Source organism: Lepidochelys kempii, chromosome 13 (genome assembly GCF_965140285.1).
Source record: "Lepidochelys kempii isolate rLepKem1 chromosome 13, rLepKem1.hap1, whole genome shotgun sequence".
Classification (NCBI taxonomy): Eukaryota; Metazoa; Chordata; order Testudines; family Cheloniidae; genus Lepidochelys; species Lepidochelys kempii.
This window is the reverse complement of record NC_136392.1, coordinates 36,381,007-36,394,829: the sequence shown is the minus strand read 5'-3', so window position 1 is coordinate 36,394,829 and position 13,823 is coordinate 36,381,007. Positions and strand designations below refer to the sequence as shown.

Sequence of the window (13,823 nt, the reverse complement as noted above, 5' to 3'; positions counted from 1 at the left end):
ACATGTAGAGCCCTTTCCTGTGTGGTGCTCAGACCCTCCCAGGAAGTGCTGCAGGCCCTCTGCTCCCTCTGAAATCCATGCCGAAGACACTCAACAGAAGATACGTAGAATCTCACAGGTCTGGGGTGGGCAGGCACATAGGAATCTGCACTGCAGGAAGGGCTGAGTAGGCAGCTGAGAAACAGTTGAGAAACTGAGGAGAAAGGAGGAGAAAGGTCTTTGAGAAACTGAAGTGATGTCCAGGATAGGGAAACAGACAGATAGAAGGATGTGTAAGGTGATTGATGGATAGATGGAGGAGTTTGTATGGGAACAGTCAGAAGTTTAAGGAGATAGGTAGATAAATGTGTAAGGGACTCAACGGAGATTTAGAGGTGTCTAAATAAAAAAATAGAGGGATGTGAAAGGGGTTTGGTAGAGGGAGAGATAAAAAGAGAGACTGTAGAAGAGGCTTGATATAGGGATAAATATAAGGGCTTAGAAGGATACATAATGGCTTATTAGAGAGAGAGATGGGGGTGGGGAGGTGGTAGACAGATCTCCTTTGTCTTTCATCAATTTCTCTAGCAATAAATCACCATCACATTCTAAAGTCCTTATCAGGCAAAGATCCAGTGAGCAAAGACACTAACCAAGAGGAGTGTCCTCTGAGGAAGAGATTGCGGGTTTGCCCTGAGACTGATCTCACTCACCTTTAATCCTCATCATGAAGCAACAACCATTCCATTGACGGTGCCTGGGTCTAGCCTCACAGTCAGTCTTGTCCTTTCGGTTCTTGGAGAGATAGCTGCATGTTGCTGTTGGGATGGGTCTCTCTCCTGCTGCTCAGTGTGCCAGTCTGCATGACACAAATCCTTAATGTCTCCTGCTCTGGATTCTTGCATCCTTTATTGGGGAAAGTAGCCTCCCCCATCCACCTCTGCTGCTGGGAGCTCCTTTGGGCCTCCTGCTGGTGATCACTTAGAATTACCTTCATAGGGAAAGTATTAACAACGTGCTGTTTTGTTAAAACAGTGTAACACCAAACCTGACGCTTCCGGCATTCTCATTCCAAAGGAAATTTTCCTTTTCCCCCATGTGCTCTGTGTATGTCAAGAACTCAAGAGAATGGGGAATAAGTTTCCATGCCTTTAATAATAATATCTAGTTCTAACAGGCTGTTTTCCATCCATGGATCTCAAAGCACACAACACAGTATGGCCAGCATACTTATACCCAATTGACTGATGAGGAAACTGAGGCACAGAGAATGGACACAATTTCCAAAGAGTCATGAAACAGCCACTGGCATACATGGAAATAGCTTCCAGGGTTCCTGCACCAATATGTCGGCCCTCGCTGCTGGGCCACAAAGATTGAGAGCTTTTGTCTATTACCATTCAAAGATTTCAGTGTGTATCTGAGGGATTTGTATCACTGCCCATCACTGTAGTTATTCTCCACTCAGGAACTTATTCTCTACACCAGTCCTGACTGTACTCCTAATACATGCCATGGGTGGCGTACCCAAGCCCATTTATCCACTGACACTTTAAAAACTCCCACACCCCAATCTGGATCTATGCTGGAGTTATGTGATATGTATGTACCTCGTGAACCTTGTAACTGATACTTGCAATCCCCCATAACCCAAGCCCGACCCCAGATGTACAGTGCCTTCCCTCTTAACTTGTGTAAATTTGATTTTAAACATTAACTTTAATAAAAAAATTAAATCTGGGTAACTTCAACATCACATCAATAAGCATAGCAAAGTCCCTTGTAGATTTAATGGAGTCTCTGTCTCGTGTTACTTTTTGGTGTGAAAACAAAACCCTCTGCTTTGGGTTGAAATTTTTCATTTTTGATTTTTTAGACTGTATTCATTCCTTTTTCCCTGAGTTGGGATTTGGTTGTGGGTTTGGGGATAGAAAGGGGAGTGATTTTATATTGCCCAGCAAAAATTACCAAAAACACAAGGGCTGTGATTATTTTATGTTGGTGACTCCTTAAGGACTCAAATAGAGATGGGGGGCCCCATTGTAATGGGTGCTACACACACAAAGAGGAAGTGTCTGTCCCTGTCCCAAAAACTTGCACTTGACATAGACCAAGGGGAGTGGGAAGGGACAGATACAATGGTTTGTCCAAGACCGCACTTCAGGTCAGAGCAGCAAACAGAATCCAGATCTCTTGATTCACTGTCCAGTGCCTTACCCAATGGAGCACTGTGTAAGATTCAAGACATTTAAAAAGTCTTCAAAACTCAGGCATTGGAGGCCAGCACTTGTAAATCCCAGGTTATGTGTGCTAATCTCACTGAAGTTTCTTGCTTTTTTTTAGAAGGCCTTGTGCCCTCACCGAGGTTTGAAATGCCCAAGGACTGTGGTTGGGGGAGTGAAAGATGTGAAGGTAATTAAACACTGGAAAAATTCACCAAAGTCATGATGGATTCTCTATCACTGGAAATTTTTAAATCAAGATTGGATGTTTTTCTAAAAGACCTGCTCTAGGAACTCTTTGAGGGACTATGTCTACACTACAAACTTTGGTTGATGCAAGTTACTTCGTCATAAATCCTTTACAGATACTATGTCACTTGTGTGCATGCATGCTTGGCTCCTTGCGTACACACCAGGATTGCTTGTGTCAATCCACAATGCAGTACACCATGAGTAGGTATCCTGGTGTTCAACTCACCATCATCCAGCTCACTGTCTTTTGGGAAGTTTTGGCAATGCATTATGGGGCAGAAATGAGTCAGGCAGGGGTGAGTGGGAGCAAGAGTCGACTTCCCACCATTCAATTTCTCCATCCCATAATGCCCTCCATATCCCATCATTTTTGCACCTTTCTTAAAAATACAACAATCTTGCATGACCCTTCTCTCTCTCTGACAGAAGCGTGGAAACTGCACAGCTCTGCACTATTGTCAAGACTGTTGCAAACAGAGGATGCACGTGTGATGGGTTGGATCACAGAAACCCCTTTGGGACTGCCACCTGATGTGCTTAGACTACCTCTGAGCTTGTTTTCCCTGCCAGCTTGGGACTTCAGTGCCCTGCCTGGTTTGAGCCAGACACACTAGCCTGCTACAAACACAGACCCAGGTCTGAACTACATCCCACAAAAGCTGCAGGCTTAACCGAAAACAGCTTAAGAAGTGTTCCTGTCTCCAGCACTCAGATATCCAACTCCCAATGGGGTCCATACCCCAAATAAATCCATGTTACCCTGTATGAAGCTTATACAATTTATAAGTTTACCCTATATAAGCTTTATACAGGGTAAACTCATAAATTGTTCGCCCTCTAGAACACTGATAGAGAGATATGTACAGGTGTCCCACCCAGCTGTTCCGCCCACACCCCTGGTATTAATACATAATCTGGGTTAATTAATAAGTAAAAAGTTATTTTATTAAATACGAAAAAGTAGGCTTTAAATGATTCCAAGCGTAAGCAGAGTCAGAGTGAGCTCTACCCTGACAGGTGATGAGCTGTGTAAAAGGACTTCAGGTGCTGATCTCGTTTGCATGGGCACACCCACCCTGCCTAGCATGATGGACTGCTTGCCCAAATGGTCAGTTTGGCTTCTGTGGGATCCCCAGTCTCTTTGTTGTTGGGGAAGGAGTAATAAAGTTGTTATCCTGGTTATGTGAATCAAGGACAGTAAAACTGTACTTGGCATTTTATGACAGAGGGACTCACCCTCAACCAAGTAGCACTTGCTAGGCAAGGACATGGGTTCCAAAGTCTAGGGAATTTAAGAGAACCTGGGGGTAAGTATACGTACCTGGTAGTTTGGGCCCCTTCTGAGGGTCCTAAGCACCACTTTGACTCCCTCTTCCTCCATAGTGTAATAACAGAGCTAATTTTTACTCCATTGGGAGTCTTGTCATAATCTGCAGAGCTGAAATCACTGACATCTAAGCATTAGACCAACTTTGGGCTCATGGTTCTGAGTGCACCAGCATTGTTCCAGTTTCTTTCATGTATCCTTTGGGGGTGGAGAGGCTACCTCTTGAGCCAGCAGAAGACAAAATGGAGGGGTCTCCCAGGGCTTTATATACTTTTTCTCTTGTGGGTGGAAATCCCTCCCTGCCCCTGTGTAGAATCCCCTCGACAAGATGGAGTTTTGGAATCATCTGGGCAAGTCACATGTCCATGCATGACTTAGTTCTCTACAGGAACATTCCCAGGAAAGCTCAGATGTGGACTGGCATCTATCAAAGTCTATTGTCAGCTTAAGTGTTTCTTGATTGGGCACTTACTGAGAATAGTCTTTTTTCAAGAAGCTGACCAAATACTTCACTGAGGCTACTTAAAATCAAACAAGTACACAGCCAATATTCATAATTTTGAATACAAAAATGATATATGCATACAAATGGGATGAATATATCCAGTATATCATAACCTTTTCAGAGATATGTTACATGGCATATGTAGCATAAAACATATTCCAGTTATATCATATTTACATTCATAAGCATATTTCTATAAAGCATAATAGGGTGCAACATCACAGCATGATCCTCCAATATTTGGAGAGCCGCAAGAAGAAACGCAGCAGCAGGGAAATGTAACAATTTCATGGAGGACAGATTGCTGTGGGACAGAGTGCAAATCAATTCAACGTTGTTGGTAGCAGTCACAGAGCAGTGGTAGATGGTAGAGCGCAGCTTCTGGACCCAAGAAATGAGCACTGACTGGTGGGATCTGTAGCCTTTTATTTTATTTCAAGTGAATTTAACTAACTATGTATAGTTAATTACATTAATTTACTATTAAGTAATTTTGTATTATATTACCATGGTTCTGTCTCTGTTGGCTACAGTTTCAAGCTCACATTGAAAGGTAACTCTGTCATTTGTCTCAGATCTAGTCTCCAAGAACACACAAAGACCAAGGAAAGTAACATAAGCCATTCACAAGAACAATGTCTAGTCTGCCTTATCCATTTTACTAAAGTTATCAGCAAGGTTATGATTATCTAAGCATATAAAATTCCTAAAAATACCCATGCATACGTCATGCTCACATCTGCCTTGAAAATCCTAGGGTCTGAGGGGTTCCTCAATAATTGATCATCAATAGAGAGATGGTTCCTGCTGGAGTTTCCCTGAAGTTAACACATTTTTCCCATTCAGATCACCCTCTTTTAATTCAATCTCTTTGGTCACTCGATTACAGACCTAAAAGTTGCAATTCTTCAACAAGAAAACTTCAAAACCAGACTCCAAGGAGAGACTGCTGAATTGGAATTAATTTGCAAACTGGATACAATTAACTTAGGCTTGAATAGAGACTGGGAGTGGATGGGTCATTACACAGCGTAAAACTATTTCCCCATGTTTGTTCCCCCCCTCCACCCCTACTGTTCCTCAGACGTTCTTGTCAACTGCTGGAAATGGCCCACCTTGATTATCACTACAAAAGGTTCCCCCCACCCCCGCTCTCCTGATGGTAATATCTCACCTTAAGTGATCACTCTGGTTACAGTGTGTATGGTAACACCCATTGTTTCATGTTCTCTATGTATATAAATCTCGCCACTGTATTTTCCACTGAATGCATCCGATGAAGTGAGCTGTAGCTCATGAAAGCTTATGCTCAAATAAATTTGTTAGTCTCTAAGGTGCCACAAGTCCTCCTTTTCTTTTTGCGAATACAGACTAACACGGCTGCTACTCTGAAACCATCTTTTGACTGGACCAGCTGGTCACTTGTTAACTGGTTTGTTTTTCTTAGGAAAAATGGATTTCTGAAGATATTAAACATAGTGGATGAATAATCGGAACTAGAGCCCATTTAAAATCAACAGTTTTCAGACTGAGGGTTTTGAACAAATCCTGAAAGAAAAAGAACATTTTCATAGGGGAAAAAATTATCTACCATCTCTATTAAACAGATCCCACCTTTGTTTCACTGGAGACATTCAAAACATTTGTCTGAGTGAAATAATAAATGGGAAATATAATCAATATAGATTAGGAAGTTCTCATAGTTATAGCTCAAACAACCTAAGAAGTGTTCGGAAAATGTATGAACAAGTACTTAAAAAATTCAAGAGGAAAACAGAAAATAAAATGTATTATCACAGAATACTCAACAGTATATGATCAAGCCAACTGGTAAATTTTTACTTTATATTTATTTTGCAGTTGGAAAGGTGATGATGAACTGAAGATGAATAGCCTGATTTAGACCTGTGGAGACCAATGGGAACCATTCTGTTGACTTCAGTGGGTGTTGGCTTTGTTTCTTATATCTTCTTTGAAAGTCCTCAAACTTAACTGATGATTAATGTCTACAAATCTCTGAAGATATAGGCTGGAGTTTTCAAGACATCTTAACAAACTTAGGAGCTCAGCTCCCACTGACTTTCAACAAAGATTGGATGCTGAGCTGCCAACCCCACCTTTGAACATCTCTCCCATTCACACTAGGGTTATACACTTTCCTCACTCTTCCTGTATCTCCTTGCAAAACAAGAACCCTGGGCAGCCAGAAGTAGAGACTGAAACAATACTGGGAATAAAAAAAGAATGCTTTAATCTCCCATCATGCACTTGAACTGTATTTTTTATTTAGGCAAAGATAGTTTGAGCTCAGGATGAGATTTTTAAAAATATATTTAGAGGAAGATCATTGTCTGGTTTAAATGGCATCGCACTGTAGAAATGAATGTCCCTCTAGACATTGACACCGGTTGAGGATCTGCCATTGTTTACCTAAATAAATACAACTCTTAAAAAATCCTTTGTATCTTCATCCTAAAACTCAGGATGATTTAACTGATAAGAACTTGGACCATGTAGATGGTTCCTTTCTGACTAATGATTTGATATAATCCCATTTCAATCAATTTATCTGAATTCATGGGAACATCCTATACTTCCGCAGAAATTTCCTCAGGGACTCCTTGACCTCTTTGTTTCTCAAGCTGTAGATGAGAGGATTGATCAGGGGTGTCAAGACCGTGTAGAAGACAGAAAACACTTTGTTTGGGGCTCTGAGTGCACCAGTATTTGGTGACATGTAGACAATCATTAAGGTCCCATAGAAAATTGTAACCACAATAAGGTGGGAGGAGCAGGTGGAAAAGGCCTTTTGCCTCCCAGAGGTGGAAGGGATTCTCAGGATGGTGGAGATGATATAAACATAGGATGTCAGGGTCAACATAAATGGGGGAACAGTGTCTATGGAGGACAATATGAGGGTCGCCAGGGTCACCAGACTGGTGTCGCTGCAGGAGAGATTGATCACTGGGGTGAGGTCACAAAAGAAATGATCAATTTCATTAGGGCCACAGAAGGCTAATTGTGACACCAAACACATTAATATGTTAAGAACTATGAATGAACTTAGCCACGATCCAGCTGCTAGTTGGATACAGAACCTGCCATTCATACGAGTGACATAGTGCAGAGGTTTACATATCGCTAAGTATCGATCATAAGACATCGCAGCTAGCAGATAACACTCAGTGGTCACTAGGAAACCAAACAAATAAAACTTCACAATGCAGCCTGTAACAGAAAGGGTCCTGTCCCCAGTCAGCATCCTGGGAAGGATGGTTGAGTTGCAACAGATCTCCAAGCAGGACAAATTTCCCAGGAAGAAGTACATGGGGGTGTGAAGGTGCTGATCAAACACAACTAGCACTACAATGAGAGTGTTTGCAGCCATGGTGACTATATAGATCCCTAGAAACAGCAGGAAGAAAAGAATTTGCATTCCAGGAAGATTCCCAAATCCCATCAGGATGAATTCTGTGACAGACGTTTTATTTCCCCCTTCTCCTTTCTCCATGAGGTGTGTGTAGGTTTCCACTTTCGCCATTATCTGTGTAATGTAACTGGTGATTGAGAAAAAGCAAGTGATCTAGATATTTGCCTAGCTTTACAACAGGCTAAATAAGAAACTAGTGAAGTCAGTGCAAACTACATGGACAAGGAGTAATGGTCTCAAGTTGCAGTGGGGGAGGTTTAGGTTGGATATTAGGAAAAACTTTTTCACTAGGAGGGTGGTGAAACACTGGAATGCGTTACCTAGGGAGGTGGTAGAATCTCCTTCCTTAGAAGTTTTTAAGGTCAGGCTTGACAAAGCCCTGGCTGGGATGATTTAATTGGGGATTGGTCCTGCTTTTGAGTAGGGGGTTGGACTAGATGACCTCCTGAGGTCCCTTCCAACCCTGATATTCTATGATTCTATGATTCTATGATTCAAACAAACAAAATGAGAAAGTCAGCAATTTTTCAGAAATAGTGTGCTGTGACACTTTTGTATTTTTATGTCTGATTTTGCAAGCAAGTATTTTTTAGTGAGATGAAACTTGGGGTATGCAAGACAAATCAGACTCTTGAAAGTGTTACAGTAGTCTGGAAAGATTGAGAACCGCTAGCATAGGGTATTAGGATATAGATTCCCCTCCAGCACACCCAAATAGCTGCAAAACTGTTAATTTATCACGTTTCTACTAGGGCTGTCAATTAATCACAGTTAACTCAAAAAAAATTAATCATGATTAATCGCCGTTTTAATCGCAATGTTAAACAATAGAATACCAGTTAAAATGTTTTAAAAGTTTTGGATGTTTTTCTACATTTTCAAATATATTGATTTCAATGACAACACAGAATACAAAGTGTACAGTGCTCACTTTCTATTATTATTTTTATTCCAAATATTTACACTATAAAATGATAAACAAAAGAAACAGTATTTTTCAATTCACCTCATACAAGTAGCATAGTGCAATCTCTTTACTGTAAATGTGCAACTTACAAATGTAGAATTTTTTTGTTACATAACTGAACTCAAAAACAAAATGATGCAAAACTTTACAGCTTACAAGTCCACTCAGTCCTACTTATTGTTCAGCCAATTGCTAAGACAAACAAGTTTGTTTACATTTATGGGAGACAATACTCCCCACTTATTTACAATGTCACCAGAAAGTGAGAACAGCCATTTGCATGAGACTTTTATAGCTGGCGTTGTACGGTATTTACATGCCAGATATGCTAAACATCTGTATACCCCTTAATGCTTTGGCCACCATTCCAGAGGACATACTTCCATGCTGATGACACTCGTTAAAAAAATAATGTGTTAATTAAATTTGTGACTGAACTCCTTGGGGGAGAATTGTTTGTCTCCAGTTCTATTTTACCTGCATTCTACCATAGATTTCATGTTATGGCAGTCTCAGAAGATGACCCAGCACATGTTCATTTTAAGAACACTTTCTCTGCAGATTTCACAAAACGCAAAGCAGGTACCAGTGTGAGATTTCTAAGGATAGATACAGCACTAGACCCAATGTTTAAGAGTCTGAAGTGCCTTCCAAAATCTGAGAGGGACAAGGTGTGGAACATGCTTTCAGAAGTCTTAAAAGAGCAACATTCCAGTGTGGAAACTACAGACCCAAACCATCAAAAAAGAAAATCAACTTTCTGCTGGTGGCATCTGACTCAGATGATGAAAATGAACATGTGTCGGTCCACACTGCTTTGGATCATAACTGAGCAGAACCTGTCAGCAGAATGGACAAATGTCCTCTCGAATGGTGGTTGAAGCATGAAGGGACATATGAATCTTTAGCACATCTGGCATGTAAATATCTTGTGATACAGGCTACAACAGTGCCAGGAGAACACTTGTTCTCAGTTTCAGATGACATGATCAAGAAGCAAGCAGCATTATCTCCTGCAAATGTAAACAAACTTGCTTGTCTGAGCAATTAACTAAACAAGAAGTAGGACTGAATGGGCTTGTAGATTCTAAAGTCTCATATTGTTTTATTTTTTAATACAGTTACTTTTTGTACATAATTCTACATTTGTAAGTTGCACTTTCGTGATAAAGAGATTGCACTACAGTACTTGTATTAGGTGAATTGAAAAATACTATTTATTTTGTTTTTTACAGTGTAAGTATTTGTAATAAAAATAAATGTAAGTAAGCACTGTACACTCATAGGATTAAAGGCCAAAAGGGATCATTATATCATCATGTCTGATGTTCATTAGGACACATGGCAAAGAATGTCCCCAGTTAGCCCTGCACTGAGCTCAACTTATTGTGTATGGTTAAAACATATTTTCCAGAAAAGCTTCTGAGGCCAGATTTCAAACATATTTATGTGAGTTGTGGGAGTTTCAAAAGCCTCTGGGAAACTTGATTTAAATTCATTAATTTATTTATATTTATTATTAATTAATAAGTTACATTAAATTAAATGGATTTAAATGGGTTTTAGGCAGCTAAATGCTCTTAAAATCCCATTAGGTGACTAAATACCTTTGAAAATCTGGCCCAGACTGACTTGCTCAAGGCTATGCAGGAAGTCTGTGGTAGAGCAGAGAAGAGAAACCAAGGGCTAGTCTACACTAAAATCGCTGCAGCAACGCTGCTGTACTGTAGCTGCACTGCTGTTGAGTTGCTAGAGTGCAGATGCTCTATACCACCTCCCCAGGCAGTGGTAGCTATGTCGGCAGAAGAGCTTCTCCTGCTGACATAGCGTTGTCCACATCGGTTCTTAGGCATGGGTGCCGCATGACCCCCCCTTTTGAGGAGGCTAGCCCCCTGCCCTGCCCCTTCCACCTAGGACCCACCCCCACCACACTCACTCACAGGGGCCAGAGGAGCCCCAACCCCCCGCCCCAACCCACAGCCAGAGGAGCTCCAGCACACCTGCCCAAGCCACCCCAAGTCCCGGCCCACCCAAGCTGTGCTGAGCCCCGGCCCACCTGCCCACCTCAGCCGTCCCCAGCGCCGGCCTGCCCAAGCCTCCCTGAGCCCCAGCCACCTGGAGGCTATGAACCCTGCTGTGGCTCAACCCTGGCAGGGAGCATTAGTGGAGGTTTAGGGAGGCTTAGCCTCCCGTAGCTCCCATTATGTGCTGCCTATGCACTTAGGTTGGTGTAACTTACAATGCTCAGGGGGGTGGCTTATTCGCATCCCTGAGCGACATAAATTATATCAAAGTAAGCACTAGTGTGTACAAGCCCCAAGTCACCCATTGACAGGCGAGTGTCATAATCACAGGAGACCCAATGCTTCTTAATCTGTAAGGATTTCCAGTTGCTATTCAATGCAATGCCAATTTCCTTGGTGGTCTATAGAAATTATGGTTGTTTATGTTCTACAAAAATACACTGAAATGTAAGCAGATCCAAAACTCTTTCCTAAAAAAAAACAGGTATGACAATAGCCAAGGAAGGCTTCCTAAAATATGAATAAAGTGAAGGGAGACAATTCAGAGGTATGTTAGAAACATCTTAGGGTGGAACCCCTGGTCATGGTGTAAGCAGGTTTTGGTCCTAATTGGCTTTTACAAGTCTTTTAAATTAATGCTGGTATTTTTGAAAATGCTATCAATATTGGTAGCTCTTCATATGGCTATTACACAGATGTTAATTAAGGCAATGTTTAACATTAAAAAGCCAATGAGAAACTAGGAAATATTTAATTATGGTAGCAGAAATACAGATATGGCAATAGGCAGACTGAAAGTTAGTTAATCAAGGGGCATGATTATAAGTGATTACATGAAGAGTAGTAGGCTAATTTTAAATTAGACATGCCCATTGTCCATCAAGATACGGTGAAAGAAAGCATCACCTCGGAATGGCATCATTTCATCTTAGTGAGTGCGTATAAAATACAGTGTGTGGCTATACTGAAATACCTGCTCGCTTTAGCTAACCCGTTTATTCTAAATAAAGCTTTAATTTTTTCACTCATTGTGCCATTTCCAGTGCTCCAGTAAACTCAATAATCCATCACCACCCTGGAGGCTCAAACTTTAAAGAATTCAGGCTGGTTTTATTCCTTATTGTTGTACTACTAACTGGGAATAGATAAATCTAAGGTAACAACACCCCATTCCTGTGTGGTGCTCAGTATATCCCAAGAAATACTGTATGCCCTCAACTGCCTCTGCAATCCAGGCTGAAGATACTCAGTGGCTGACTTGTGTCATCTCCCAAGATTGGTCTGAGGAAGTGCATAGGAATTGGCCCCACAAGAAAGTCAGGAGAGGCCACTGAGAAACTGAGGTGGAAAATTCCCTGAGAACAAGATGAGATGTTAGGGGGAGAGAGAGAGATGGCTAAAGAGCAGGAGAGTGAAGGACAGATAGACAGAGGGATATGTAAGATGATGGGGTGGACAGATGATGATGATGATGGCTAGACAGACAGAGGGGTGTTTACGGAGTAGATAGATGTTTAAGGGGAGAGAGAGAGAGAGAGAGAGAGAGAGAGAGAGAGATGTGTAAGGGGTAGATAGATAGAGGGATTATAAGGGATTAGAGACAGGGATATATAGGGGGATTGTTTAAGAGGTTCAACAGAGGGATAAATAGATGTGTAAGGCTAGAGATATAGATGGCTGTGTAAAGGGCTTGATAAAGAGATAGGTAGGTGTGTCTGTGGATAGAGAGATCTTTTAAGTTTCATCAGTTTCCCAAGTAGTACATCAAGGTGAAATGCTAAAGTCCTCACTCAGGCAAAGCTCCCAGGGAGTGAGGACACTGCCCAAGAAGAGTGTCTTTCAGATTAAGGACTCTATCCAAGGAAGAGATTGGGGGTTTGCCCTGAGACTGATAACACTCACTTTTAATCCTCAGCATAAAGCAGCGACCTCTTCATCAACGATGCCAGGGTCTGGTCTCGCTGTCAGATTTGCCCTCTCAGTTCCTCCAGAGACTCTTACACGTTGCTGTTGGGTTGGGTCTCTCCTGCGCCCAGCATGATTCTTTGCACCGCACAAACCCTTATACGACTCCTGCTCTGGATTCTTGCAGGGTTTATCAGGTACAGCAGCCTCCGCTGGCCCTTCCTGCTGCTGGGATCTCCCCTGAGCCTTCCTGCTGGTGAGCATTTAGAGTTTCCTTCACAAGGGAATTAGCCCTGTGGTGTTTGCTAGAACAGTGTAGCTCCAAAGCCAATGCCAGCAGCATTCAAATCCCAAAAGAAATCTCCCTTTTCCCACATGTGCTATGCATGCATCAAGAGACCAAGAAAATGGGAAATAAGTTGCCATGCCTTTAATTATAATGTCTATCTCTAAGAGACCATTTGCCATCCATAGATCTCAAAGCACATTACACAGCGTAGCCAGTATCATTATCCCCATTATACAAAGGCCCAGCGAAGGGGTGTGTTTCCCATAGTGTCATGAAACAGGACATTGGCATAGCTGGGAGTAGCCCCCAGGCTTCCTCCGTCAAAATGTAGCACTCTGGCTGTGGGACCACACCGACTGAGAACCTTGTCCCTTGATTTGCAAAGATTTCAGTGTGTATCACAGGGATTTATATTACAGCCCCTCACCGTAGTATCTGGGCAACTTTGACATAAAATGTACAGGAATAGCTAAGTCCCTCATAGATTTAATTATCTGGCTCTTCTCCCTTTTTGGGTTAAAAACAAAACCAGCTCTTTGTTTTGGGGGGGGGTACTGGTTTTGAATTTTTTAGGTTGGATTTATTTCCTTTTTTGGGGTGTAGATTTGGTTGGGGGAGACATAGAGTCATAGACTTTAAGGTCAGAAGGGACCATTATGATTGTCTAGTCTGACCTCCTGCACAATGCAGGCCACAGAATCTCACCCACCCACTCCTGTAATAAACCCCTAACTTATGTCTGAGCTATTGAAGTCCTCAAATCATGGTTTAAAGACTTCAAGATGCAGAGAATCCTCCAGCAAGTGATCTGTACCCCACACTTCAGAGGAAGGAAAAAAAACCCAGGGCCTCTGCCAATCTGCCCAGGATGAAAATTCCTTCCCGACCCCGAGTATGGCAATCAGCTAAACCCTGAGCATGTG

The 13,823-nt window shown here is 41.9% G+C and overlaps 1 protein-coding gene across 1 annotated transcript; it reads right to left on the bottom strand.

The window, feature by feature from the left end:
* Positions 1-6,860: 6,860 nt before the first annotated feature.
* On the bottom strand, positions 6,861-7,796 carry LOC140896746 (olfactory receptor 11A1-like). The gene has a single exon (XM_073308795.1). It carries the CDS (start codon positions 7,794-7,796, stop codon positions 6,861-6,863), a length of 936 nt encoding a protein of 311 aa, XP_073164896.1.
* Between the last annotated feature and the right edge of the window lie 6,027 nt (positions 7,797-13,823).